At 50.3% G+C, this 13,575-nt stretch overlaps 1 protein-coding gene across 1 annotated transcript in view; it reads right to left on the bottom strand.

Moving 5' to 3' along the window:
- The window catches only part of MSI1 (musashi RNA-binding protein 1), a 30,989-nt gene that overhangs the window by 16,568 nt on the left and 846 nt on the right, over positions 1 to 13,575 (bottom strand). The window contains exons 3-4 of the mRNA XM_009330813.1: positions 9,448 to 9,489; positions 7,502 to 7,594 (exon numbers count right to left, since the gene is read on the bottom strand). Of these exons, the coding sequence (XP_009329088.1) occupies positions 7,502 to 7,594; positions 9,448 to 9,489 (135 nt within the window). The remainder of the gene's footprint in view (positions 1 to 7,501; positions 7,595 to 9,447; positions 9,490 to 13,575) is intronic.

The following is a 13,575-nucleotide window of genomic DNA, read 5'->3' as shown; positions in this document are numbered from 1 at the left end:
TGGTGTTTGGGAAAGGGGGGGGGGGGGGGGGGGGGGGGCTGGGCCCTCCTGCGGGATGGGAATGGAGGCGTCATCTCCGGCCGGTCCCCGATGGTTGGCAGAGACAAAACAGGTCAACTACCCGAGAACTGGGTGTAGGAGAAGCACGTGGAAAATAGCACTTACGAGTTTCAGAAAGCCCTAAGTTCATTTTTAATAGTGTGTGGAAATAATCTATGATCATAACTGTACTTTAACAAAGGTTTTTTTGCTGGGTGAATTGTCTTTCTCCCCATTCTCTCTTTCTCCCCCCTCTCCCCCCCCCCCCCCCCAATAAATATTTGTTTCAATTCTTTACACACAGTCAAAGAAGCAGATCGCTTTACTAGAAAACTGTTTAGCTTAGTGGTCAAGGCTCTCTCCCACAGAACAATTTGACTTCCTGGTCCAGGCTTCAGTTATCCAACATTTTGAGGTTAGAAGTTCAAGGTTTGTTAATTTTGAGGAATGATGTCTCTCCCCGTGTTTAGCCACGAGGGTCAAAAACGTCAAGGAAAAAAGAGGGTGTCCCAAGCGCAGTGACTCTTGCTCTCTAGCTGTATCCTTCCCAAGGAACCCTACCACAGGAGACAACTTCTTTGGCAGGTACTTGGCAGTTCAGGGGTAAGTACGACACCCCTGAGCCTGAAACCCAAGCTGTCCAACATCACCACCTCTCAATTCTGTCTCCAGTGGCTCTCTCTAGCTTTGGAAAACCAAATGGGAGCGGAAGAAAGAGCTTGGCTCAGTGGAGGTAACACATTCAGAAAGTGAAAAAAGGTTTGTCCCTGGGGAGGAAGCTCTTCTAATCCTCCATGGATTTGCCACTGCTGAGACCTCCTGCTGCAGCAAGCAGTGCCTTCCCGAGAGGAGGAGACAGGCCCTTCTCAAACCAGCACCTGGTTTTGATGAGAGCAGTGTGGTGGTGACAGGAAGGGAAAGTGACAGTCACAGGTCTCAGAGAAAGACTCTCCACCAAAGCAGCCCTCAGCCTAGCCAAAATATTCGGGTGCACAGATACGAGGCATTTCATACCAAAACGGAACGCAGTACGATCCACCTGGCCTTGGCCAAAAGGCCTGATTTTTTTCAGTGGCTTAGTCCCACTCTAATATCTTTCAATCTTCCTGGGACAGTCATAGGTGTCTGCAAAGGAGGAAGCCAATGACAGCCTCATGCAGATTAAAAAAAATAATAATAAAATCTCCAACACAAGTTTGATGAGAAATGTTGGATGCACTTCCACATGGGCAGATCTTGAAGACAGTTGTCAATATTCAAGCAAAGGCTTTGCACAAACAGGCATCTTCCACCTGAACAGCAACTAAAGATGGCTTTGGCTGGTCCTAGAAGGAACCATGGCAACATAGCTGTAGAAAAATCAGGCAGAAGAATAATAGCTGCCGAGTCGGCTTCAACACGGGGAATGTAAACCAAAACGATCTAGAAACGACTTGGCCATCCTGTCGAGAGGGCATCAGCAACCCTGCGAGGTTCTCCGGGCTGCTCAAACAGGCCAGGCCGATTCTGGGGAAGAGGACGCACCGACCCACAGCCCGGCTCCAGGGAGCAGGCGAGCTGTGCCTGCACGGCTCCCGGAGGACCCTTCTTACCCGGCTCTGCAGAGCCATTCTCAAAACTCTGAGAAGAAGACTCGGGCAAGGGACAGAGCCCGCTCCGTGCCACAGGTGAGCGGGACAGCCCGTCCAGGTGTTCCTGCCCGCTCTTGCACTGCACGGCGGGCACCTGGCAAATATCAAATTAACCACTGAAGATCTGAATGACCATTACTGCTACAGCATTTTTGGCTTTCTGCCTACCAGATGCGGAGCACAGAGAACCCTTTGTTCCAGAGGCATTGTTACCACAAGCCAAACTGCCTACTGCCGCAAGAGAGGTGATCAGATTCCCCTTCTCCTCCCCTCCCCATCTGTTCATTGCAACCATGTTACGTGTGAGAATTTGCATAAATTGCCTTCTGATCTGTGGAAGAAAATCCAAAATCCAGTTTGGAAATCCACAGCAGGCTGACAAGTAGCTTTGATCCCTGAAATTTCCAGAGAGCAGCAGATTAAGGATTAATTAATTAACATTCTCCCGATCCAAAGTGAGGGAAATCGTGCTCGCTGTAAGCACAGAACAAGTCTTCCTTTAAAGAAATTCCCCATCAGTATCTAAAGGTTCTCCAATTAGTCAGGAGGGAAAACTCCTTTCATATACCCAAGTCAACCACACTATTTTTCTGGCAGGTGTACATGAATATACATTTGTGACAGACATGCAAACCCTCATCAAATCCAGCACCTCAGATACGGTGGTTTTCTCTTGGATGGCACAGGACTAGAGTCATTGTCCGAGTGAGATCTCAGAACCTGTCTGAGGCAAACAGTCCAGAATTTGGACAGGGTATTAGATGGCAGCCTAAAGGTCAGAACAGAATCATCCTCAGACCTCAGCAGATCTTTTTTCTTGTTTGCTTCCAGGATATTTTTAGAGAGCAGGTCTCTCTCTGGCCACGATCTGCCTCACAGAGAGGCTGAGCTTTCGTGACCGACTCATCCACGTACACAGATCACCTGCAGGCCCAGGGAAAGATGCAGACTCTTTTTAAGCACTTTTCAAGCACTCTTGGAGCCACAATTGATTAGTGAGTCATGCAAAGACGTCATTGTGAATATATTTCTTGCTCTTCTGCTTCGTGAAATGCAAAAGCACACAAGAAAACCGCGAGTTCAAACACCTGAATTGCGTCCAGGCCACCGTTTCTTCCAGTACCTTTGCATTTCTAGTTTCTGAAAGGACCAACTTCTCTCCTAAGGACAAACAAAAGACTGGCTGCACCAAGTTAGAGCAGAGGTCCACCTTGCCCAACACCCCCCAAGATACCAACCAACAACAGACACCTTTGGAAGAACATAAAGACAAGGCAAGGATATTACAACAGACCCCAGAATACTCCATCATCTTCCAGCCATTTGTGATTCGGGGATTTCCTGAACTCAAAGGGATGTCTGTGTATTTAAAGGACCTTCCATGAATTTGTCCAATCATTTTGTAGCCTATGCAAATTTCAGCAACAACATCCTGGGGCAAAGATTTCACAGCTTAGATAAGCTCCACGACAAAAAGACCTTATTTGTTCTGAGCCTCCTATCCAGCAATTTATTTGACTTTCTCTACTGCAAAACCTCATCAGACCAACCCTTGAAAAAGAAAGATGATCTGAGTTTTTTCAGTTATGATTTGAGACAAATAACCTTGCTTACAAGATCAGAGACCCAACGGTCCAAAGAAATTACTCTGATGGACAACCCCTTTTCCCCCAAAAAAATAATACAGAACAACATGTTCCCGCAGGTTGAAGTAGAAAAGGAGGAAGCTGGGACTCGAGCTCCTCCAAGGCATCCTCATACGTGTTGAACTAGACAGAGGACTAGCTATGTCTGAGGTGCTAGGTGCAAGATATCTTCATCCTTTCTTTCTGTTTCAGGTTTCAGCGAGGTGGTAGCCCGAATCTAGAGAGGCTGTTGAAATACTTCCTTGTGCAGTCTAAATATCTCCAACACCATCCAACTTAAGCCAAGACACTTGGCTATACATACTGTGAATGCAATTCTTTCCAGGACTTCTGTCATACAGTTGAAAAAATAATGTCCATTAGAAAGCACGTCCATGGCCTTAGCTTGCATCTCAGAGAGATTCGAGTTTTGGAGCCAGAAGTGTTTTCTAGAGATGCTGCTATGTTCAAAGCCCTAGCAGCTGCACCTGACAAACCATAGCCAGCTTGAGAGCGCTGCTCAATCTCTGTCACTGTACTAAAAAAAAAAACCTTTGTATTTTCTTCCTCAGGAAAACAGCAGCCCATATTTTTCATTCACAGTTTTGGAAGGAAAAAAAAAAAAGTGATCCTTCTTTGAAGCAGAGAAACTCACACTGTATTTGGGATCCTCTTTGAAGCTTCACCTTTTGTGCCTGTTAAAACCAAGTATTTTGATATGAAGAACTGGGGTGCCAGCCTCTCCCTTTCTTCCTGTATCCCTGTAATAAATATCCTGAGTAATACTCATAGATTTCCTCCTCACACATTTTAATTTTTCTTTTGCCACTTCCATTTTACAAATCTGAGAGAAGGTTTTGGACACAGCAAGGAAAGAAAAAACAAAACAAAAATAGGAAAGTAAGTGGAAATGCCAAAATGGAAAAATCAGACTTGGGAATTTTGTTTTATGAAATGGGAAACCATTTCATCTCCAGCCCAACCAAACTTCCATTTTTTTCCTGCTAATGGACACACAAGGTGTGCTGTTTCTGACCCGAGATGCGCCAATGCTAGCTACCTTGGTAGACTTGTGAACTGCAGTTCACGGATTTGGACCGGAGAGAACATTATAATAGTCTAATTTGACCTCGTCTGTACTGCAGGCCATAGCACTTCCTCTCATAATTCCTACAGCATGTGCATACTTTCTGTCTGGACTAAAATGTACTTTTCAAAAAGCACCTATCCTAATTTAAAGGCCTTAAGTGGTGGCAAATCTAACACACGCTTAGGCTTGCGGCCTGAGGGTTACCTAGAAGACAACCTTCACGCAAAACCCATTCAGCAGTCTGTACTCCCTTGTCCTCAGAAGCAGAGGATGATCTCTCCCTGAAGCCGAGATCCAAACTGAACTTGCCACTGGATTCTCAAACACTGACTAAAAATCACCCCCCGGAACTTGGTACCTTGATCTTGAGGAATCAAGACAGGATGACCTGGTGCTCCCCACTCTCTCCTCTCTAGATTCTAGGCGTTCCCATGCCTGCCTGGACAGGCAGGAGGAAAGAGGAGCAATTTTTCTCCTGCCAGATCCTGGAAAACCATGGGGCTGCTCAGAAGAAGAGGGAATCCAGACAAAGCCATTTCCTCGGAGAGTAAGTCCTCCAAGGAAATGCTTTAAAAGGGCATCCTTAACAATTCCTTTTCAGACAGTCCCAATCCAATTCCAGAAGAACTACTGGCCCGAATGACTTAGAAAAGATTTTTTCAGAGACGCTTTCCAAGATGAGGATGACACAACTGAAGCTTCACCACCTCTCACTTAAAGATGCCATAAATCGAGGAGATGAAGACCACAGAGTCAGGTGCCAAGAGTACCTCGGAAGAAGGGATCCTAGGAGACCTCTGAAAGCTAGGAGGCCCCAGAGTATCATAAACAAACACCAAAAGAGCCTGTGTACCAAAACCATGTTCTCCATGAGTCACACCTGAAATTGAAGGCAACAGGCTTTTCTTAGCCCTAGAAACCGCAGAGCAGCGCATTCAGAACTCAGAACCCCAGAGCTGATGGCCATGGAGGCTTTCCTCTGAAACACGCTTTCCCACTGATCCTGCACATCAGCCATATGGAGCGACCAACTGGAGAGAATTTCTTGGGAAACAGTTCTCCTAGCCTTCGGTGAATTATTTGAGGCTTAGCCTAGAAGACGGTTACAGGCCAGGAGAGATGCTTTATACAGGAGCTCTGAGGAGTCTCTCCTCAGCTGAAATGGCTAGATGAGTCAGAAAACTGCCCCAAAACCAGAGAGTCAATCTGACCAGCCCTGACATCTCCCCATGGAAACTCCCCAGAGCCAAGAAGCCAGCTGCATCGGCCTCATGCAATTTTGAGTGCCGGATGTTGTCCGTGATGCTGGTTCTTTGGAAATGAATCGCAGTGAGCTATGCAGAACTCTCCCTCCTGCCCAGTCCCAAGAAAACAATCTGACAAAACCAGTTCTCGCCAGTCTCCTGACGTCAGACACCTTTCAGCATGTGACCATTAAACAAGACAAACATAACATAATACCCCAAAACAACTGGAAGGTACTTCTCAGACTAGAGCAACTGTAACTGCTTGTAAACTGAGTGCTACATGACATGCTTCTGCTTCAAATTAACAGAGGTACAGTTAAGGTTAAAAGGGGATTATGCCCAAGACATTTTGTTTTCCTATCAAACGCATCCATCAGCAGCGCAGAAGCACATGCAAGTCAAACTAACAACCTTCAGACTACACAGACACACAGACATCACCACCTTTAGTGGTGACATCTTCAGTGACACCATGTAAAAGCTCTTGGGGACACAATAGAGTTTGCTTATTTCTAATAGAAAATAAAACCACACAGAGCTAACAACTAGCAAACGTGGGGATATCTGACCACTTTTGCTATTGCCGCTTTCTTTTAAGACTGAACAGAAATACAAAGGAGTCCCACTTTGCAGTCACGATAGCGTACCAGGACATGCAGATTTGACTTCAGAAGCTCAGCTACTGAGCAAACACTTGTTCCAAACTTTCTGCCCAAAAGTTCCAACAATATGGCAAAACTGGTTACAAAACTCCCTTTCCTTTTGCCGATTAACGTGCTTTAACATAACATCACCCTTTTGCAGGATCTTTCAGAAGAAAATTAATACCAAAGCCTTCATCCCACATATTCTACAGTTCCCGTGGTACTTTCCTCCACATCCATGATGCTATCAGCGACGTCCTGGCCAGATTACTGCCCAGCAGACTGCGTTCTGCCCCCCCCCAGCCCGGCAGGAAGGTCCTAACAGCTCCTGCCCCAAACGGCAAACCCATGCACAACACCACCGAACAACAGTGAAACAGTCACAGTGCCCTGCCCCAGAGGTGACGGCATTCAGCATTTGGGTACAATGATCCCCTTCAGTTCCTAATCCCATTAAAAATCTTGGGATCCTTCAGTATAATACTACTGAGATTGCTCCTGGGGATGCTCACAACCTCCTGACAGGGGACTGAAGGGCCAAGACTGAGCCCCCTTCTCTCCTCCAATTCGATCCCGACTCGCAATTTGCACACCTGGCTTTCACAGACCACGGCACAAGTGACTTCAATCCATAGAAGCCCACCCTCCCCTGAGCCACCAGCTGGCACAGAAGAGCCAGACCACCACAAGGAACAGCCGTAGCGCCAATTTTTGTTCAAACATCCAAAACCAACATCACCACTTGCCCAAGACTCTGCAGGAGAAGTTTCAGGACCAAAAGGCTTATTTAAATAAAGGATTACCGAAATATCAATCACAAGGCTTAGAGTTAGAAACAGGCCAAAATCACAGGTCTGATGCTGCAGCCGCTCTGTTAGGAGTGTCTACAAACCTTCCTCCAGCGTTTAAACAAACTGCAAATCTGCAGGACCAAAATGCCGTAAGAGGCCTCTGGACAGGGAAAAAACAGAAAACCATTTCCCTTAGCCCAGGTCCTACCGACTCCAGGGAAGAAGCACAAACTCTTTGTTTCAAATCAACACAGGGCAGGAGTCACTGGCTGTAGCCCCTACAAAGACATCACAGCCACCCAACGTCTGTAACTGACCTTCAATCTACTTAACCCCATGCAGAAGGCTCGCAGGCTCCTGATCCCGCCTCCACAGAAAACTCCTTTTTGCCCCAGAAGTAACAGCTTTGATCCAACACCACTCAAGAGACTTACCTTCCCAAACTGCTCGAAATATTGTTTCACATCCTCCACAGTAGTGTTCACAGACAGACCACCCACAAATATCTTCTTCGTTCGGGTCACCATCTGGAAAAGGGAAGGACAGGAATTCACCGAATAAACCCAGAGCGAGCAGAGAACGAGACTCTAAAGGCCACTAACTCCCCTCCGCTGCCGGGAAGCGCCTGTCCCCTTGCCACAGCCCAGCTTCCACCTCCTCGAGGCCCCCCAGCCAAACGCGGCCAGCAGGTCTGCCCCATGCCGGACCCCAAGGCATGCTCTCGCCCTTGTGCCGCCTCATCATGCTTGCCAGCACCCAACCTCCCCCTCGGACAGCACGCTATCAGCCTCTCCCCTCGCTAACCTGCTGCTACTCTCTTGGCACCTTCACACCACCCCGAAGGCATGGGACATGACGGTCCCCGCCCCAGCCCTCCAGCTCTTCCCGCAGCCCTGCCACTTTGCACAGCTGGCCTCCTCCAGGCTCGCCCAGAGATGCCTGCTCTGCTTCCCGGAGCGGAAAGACAGGCAGGAGGCCTGCCAGCACAGGTAGGCTCCCCACGCTTCGCCCTCCTAGCCTGCAAATTGCAAAGCATCCGGCCTTGCATGGAGTAAGCCTCATTTCGCACCCATTCCCCGGTCACTTAAATGGAGCCCAGTCAACTCCCAGTTAAATCTCTTTTGCCTTTGCAAGAAGGCAAGGAGAAGATCCCTCTGCCACTTGTCACTCATGCAACTGGGACAAGGAAGAAAACTAACTACCCTGAGAGGGGCCGTTGCTGCCCGTCTGAGGCACACCGACATCCTTTGAACTGGCTCTCCAGCTGCATCCTCCCCTTAGCTGCTTGGCTACACCCCTGCTCTCAGAGGAACACATGGTCCTAATTACCCCACGGAGCATAGGGCTAATCCGCAGCAATTCCCTGGCTTGGAGAGCAGCCCGTTCTAACACTAAAGCACCTTCTGTCACCAAACTGCTTAATGGAATTAACCCAATTCCTACCATGTGCTTCCTGGCTCCAGTTACTCGGGATACCTGCTCACCAATTGTTCTCAGTGCCTGATCCCCCTTACTTCCCTCCCGCAGCAGTCTCCTCTTCCCTCTCTGCTTCTCAACACTGCTTCTCCCCAGCTCTTTCTCCCGTAACAGCACTTGGAATTGAGACTCTGGATTTTAAAACTCCCATCCAAGAGCAAAGTTAAAGGGAGACCCAAAGTCTAAAGGCAGTCTCCAGCCTGCTGCTGGCTCCTCAGTTAAAAGTTTCTAGCTGCACGCCTGGAAAAAGTTCCAGCAACTGCACGTTTTGATGTCAGAGCCTCTTGTAGATAAAGTCCAACACCAAACTCCTTCTGCCTTTTCCAGTGCTGAAGCACACAAGGGCATTTCACAAAATGAAATCCTTCTCCCCCTCTCTGCCATACACCTATTCGTACACACACACATGCATACACACGACCCTCTTTCCACCTGCATCACATCGCGGCATGGAGCTGTTCTGTACCTCCTTAGGCCTGGAACTTCCAGACGCTGGCTGCAACTCAATAAGACCAAGTTCACCCTGGGCAGCACTTATTTCACCAGCTCTAACTAGCGCATCCTAAAGTGTGCACCCCCCTTTACCGAGGGGCCTCTCGGTTCCTCCAGTGCCATGCAAACCCCCAGCGCTGCGCTGCAAGCCGACAGGAGCGTACCCCAGTGCAGTGCGTCACACTGGCGGTGCAGCTCAGCAGCTCCCACCCCAGGTGAGTCCTGAGCAAACCCCAGGGAGTGACTCCGCTGCGTGCACTGGCAACCTTGCATGGTGGGACAAGATTCACCACCACGAATTGACAGTTGGACTTGATGATCTTAGAGGTCTTTTCCAACCTTAACGATTCTATGATTAATGGTTCTATGAATTTCACGCTTTGGAGTGGCAAGGGCTGCCCGCAGTGCTTACCTTGGGCTGTGCTCGGCGGGGGAACGCTACCTTCGGGTCAATCTGAAAGAGATGTGGGGAAGAACAGGTGAACACGCTTTTGCTGCCTATTTACAGATGCAGGGTTTCCTCCATGCGCATGGCTGTCTCTGCGCCCATGGCACCTTGCTAAAAACCCAAAGAATCTACCTGAGGTGCATAAAACGAAGCTGGCTGCAGACATCTTTCCCTCTCGGTAAGGTGTAATCCACGGAGACTACAAGTCCCAGCATGCAGTAGTCCATCTCTGGCTGAGCGCTGGCCAGACGCACCCGAGAGCCCATCACATGCTGGGATTAACAGGCTGGGCTGCACCCTCCCGTTCGGCCTGCCCCTGGGTGCCCTGCATCACCGGCCTCATATTAAAAGTGCTTGCTTTTGCCTTTCTGCTCTCCCCCTTCACTCTACCTGCAAGTACAGAGCTCACCTGGGTAGTAACAGGACAGAAAAGAGGCAGTGCACGAAAAGCCAAACATTTCATCCCACAAAACACAGGGTGAAGAAATAAAAGAGCAGACAGGACGACACAAATTAAACTGAGGAGTCCAAAGCCCCCCAGGCTGCGGAAGCTGTGGCCACAGGACAGCGTGCTGCCCCTCTCCCCAGGCTGCGCTGCACACAATGACGCGATGCCTCCCCTCCACAGGCTGAGCCCTCCATTGTGCCTGTTCAGCTTCTCTATAAACCTGCTGCCGGCCGAAGCTGCCGGTCCCCGCGCCGCCATCCAGGTGCCGCGCGTTCTGCTGGGCTCAGCACGGGTGAGCGCGTGCCTGTATTGGCGTCACACCACCACCACCACAAAAGCCGGGACAACATTAATGCAGCTGCAAGCCAAACACCCACGAAGCCTCCTCTCCGCCTCAGCCACCACCTCTTTCTTTATAGCCTATTTTTACAGCAACTCCTGTAAAGTTACATCACATCGTGGATGATCCAGACCTACAAATCAGCTTACAAAGACCTGTGGTAAGGGCAGGTCTGGCTCATCCCCGCACTCGGACATGCTGCAGCTGGGAGGGCAGCCCAGAGTGTCGTCCCATCAGCCCGGCAGCTCAAACAGCTCAAAAGGAAGCTGTGTTTCTCCAGCTCCTCTTGCTGCTTTGTTCAGCTTTCCAGCCTGGCCGCCCTCCCGTCCCGCGTCCTTTCACTTGTCACACAGCCCCGGAGCTCAGCTTCCCCGCGCCCTTCCACCAGCTTCTCTCCCTGCCTTCCCCACCTCCATCCTGACTCACAGCCTACAACATAAATAAACTCAGCACGTAAGTAAACAGAGGCAAAAGTGAAGAGCACAAATAAACTCAAAAATAAACCTCCCTCCCCAAGCTCCAAGCACTGGCAGATTAGCATACCCTCCGGTGCCTCCCTGGGGCATCTGAACCGTCCCTCCCCTCTCCGCACACACACAGCCCCCCCCCCCCACCGCTTCCTGGCTAGTGCAGACACCCACAGCGAATTCTGAGGACAGGGGACGGCAGGAGACCAGGAGGTTGATGGCAGATAATAAGCAAAAACAATAATCTACTGTCTTTTACTTCTCAGCCAGTGTCATTCAGCTCCTGCCAAGAAGATGCTTTCATACTCAGCAATGCTAAGCTCGGCCTCATTTTCTCATTACCCTGAGTGTGATCAACTGGGCAGAGATAACGCGTCCTCCTGGCTGGAGGGAGCAGGCAGTCATTTCACAAATTCTTCTGCACAACCAGCTATTGTTGCAGGTAGAGGGAGGCTGGGGCAACCGACTGCAGGGGCAGCCCTGGGAACACGCGGAGGGGAGTGAGTTCAGTGCCGGACTCAAGTTACTCGAACTGGACTGCTCCTTGGTGGCTGGAGTCTTTCTAATTAAAGCAAAAGCGCTGGTACCTTATTCCCTCATTTCTGGTGTTAAAACAAATAGCCCTGGAGGAGTTGTGTTTCAGTGTCACCCACTGACGTAACGGATCCTTTTTACAAGCCTAGATAGAAATCTGCTAAGAGTGAGAGCATTCAGAACTGCTCAGATTGTATCCAAAAAACAAAACCCCGGGATCAGGCTGCAGTGAGTGGAAATCACTTGAGCACAAACCACCTCCACTTCACCCCGCAAGGCTTTGGGGATGAGGAATCCCACTGATGTCGCAGGTGTACCAGCAGGCCGGCCAAGCTCCTCAGTAACGCTCTTCAGGCCACCTACGGCACCATTTAATAGCTCAGGTCACGTAACTCCTACGTTAACCCGGCTGGTATCGGTGCCCCAAAGCAGGAGGGGGAGGGCAGGGAAGGACCTGCAAGACCTCAGGACTGGGTTTGTTCATTCATCACACCTCCACGGCTACCTTCGCTCCGTTGGTCTGCACTGCCCGAGAACCGCAGATCGCTCCCTCCGCCACAAAAGACAAACCTAGCAAAAACTAAAGTAACGGCAACAAAGAAACAACAGGGTGACCCAGCACTGCCAAGCCCACTGTTCAAGGCAGCGGCCAGCTGCAGCTTTACAAAGTCACACAAATCTTTTACCTTGAGACTGCAAAGCCAATTCTCGTACCAAGCATTTCCATAAATAACCCTGTAGGCTGCTGCTATATGGCTTACAAACAAAGAGGACTCTGAAAAGCACAAGATTTCCCCGGAGAATCGGGCCAACAGCCCTCGTTAGGGTAGGAAGAATCAGAAAACAATGAAGCAACAAGTTGGGCAGACACTGTCTATCAAATGCTGCTTGCCAGGAGACACCGAGCCTCGAGAGAAGGCTGTCCTTCCAGGACACCGGGCCTTTTCCTGCAAAGTTTCATAAAAGCCTAAATTAGGATTCAGATGAGTTTGTGTCATTTAACCCGTGACTCACAGCAGAGCCTTTCAGCTCAGCAGGGAAAAGCCATACCGAGGCTCCATGTGGTACCACAAGACCAACCTCTCACCCGGCAATTACTAGGCAAAACACCCCAAAACATCTGACCCAGCTGAAAACCGTGCTAAATAAAAAATAAAAAGGAAGGGGGGAGAGGATCAAAGTTCCTAACAAAGGAAGGGCCCTGGCAAAACTGCCCCCATTCTCTCTGCCGTGCCGGCGGGGCGAGCAGAGCAGATGCAGCCGGGAATTTCAATGGCTGGCCGGTCCCCACGCGCCCTGCGCCACGAGGCCCTTCTGTTCTCCTGCAGCGCCTGCCCGTCCGCCCCTGCCCTGCCCGTCCCTCCCCACCCTCACGGGCTGCGAGGTGGGCTGCAGAGCGGCTTCGCACAGGTGGCAGCGGCGGTTCGGGGAGAAGAATGGAGACCGTGGGTTTCAGCTCGCTCCTAGCCCCAAAACACTTTCAGGATTAGTGCTACAACAGACATCCATCACTTGCCTTTCCAAGAGGGGTCTATGCCAGCCCGCAGACTCATGACGGGACTAGCTGAGCAGACACCGTGTTTACACAGGCTAGTAAAAAAAAAAGAAAGAGAAAAAAAGAAAGCCCTGGGCCCTCCTCGAAGACTTTACCGTAACCCTCCCCCAGAGCAAAACTCACTTTACATCACTCCTGAAAGGAGGAGGGCTGGGAGTCCTGGGGACCCAGCCTCGGCCAGGAAGGCTGGGGTAGGTTTAACCGGGAGCTCCCGTGGGGAGGAAGGACCTGTGCACATCAAAGGGAGCGATCCAGGCAGTTAAACAGGAACAGACATAAATCTCGCTGCAACTCACGCCGTAAACCCTAAGAAAGGGGGTCTCGGTCTCCCGCCCTCTCCCTTCTGCCAAGATAAAGGCTAGGACGCCCGAGCCACGCGCTGCAAGAAATAAAGTTGCGCGTTTGGACTCCTTGGCAGCCCATGCCCAGAGCCAGAACATCTCCCCTCACCGTGCCACCCTCTTGCAGCCCCCACTGCTCCCCCATCCCTACCCTCACCTTCACCCCGGGGCAGCAATAAGGAAAAGGAATTCAGGGGAAGGCAAGTCACTAGAACTACAGAGAAGGGACCTCCCACTCAGGCACCTCACCCCCACCCCCCGAAACAGTCTGCACATCTCCCGAGCACGGCAGATTTGCAAGGCAGGACCGGGCACGATACGCCACTGACCCAGGGAGCCACCGAAATCTTTCTGCTGGCCCAGCCAGGGCTCCTAATCAGCCCCCGCTAGCAGAGCAAGGGCCGGAG

The sequence above is a fragment of the Pygoscelis adeliae genome, unplaced genomic scaffold (assembly GCF_000699105.1).
Source record: "Pygoscelis adeliae isolate BGI_AS28 unplaced genomic scaffold, ASM69910v1 Scaffold358, whole genome shotgun sequence".
NCBI lineage: Eukaryota > Metazoa > Chordata > Aves > Sphenisciformes > Spheniscidae > Pygoscelis > Pygoscelis adeliae.
The sequence above is the reverse complement of the archived record's forward strand: the minus strand, read 5'-3'. Positions and strand labels throughout refer to the sequence as shown.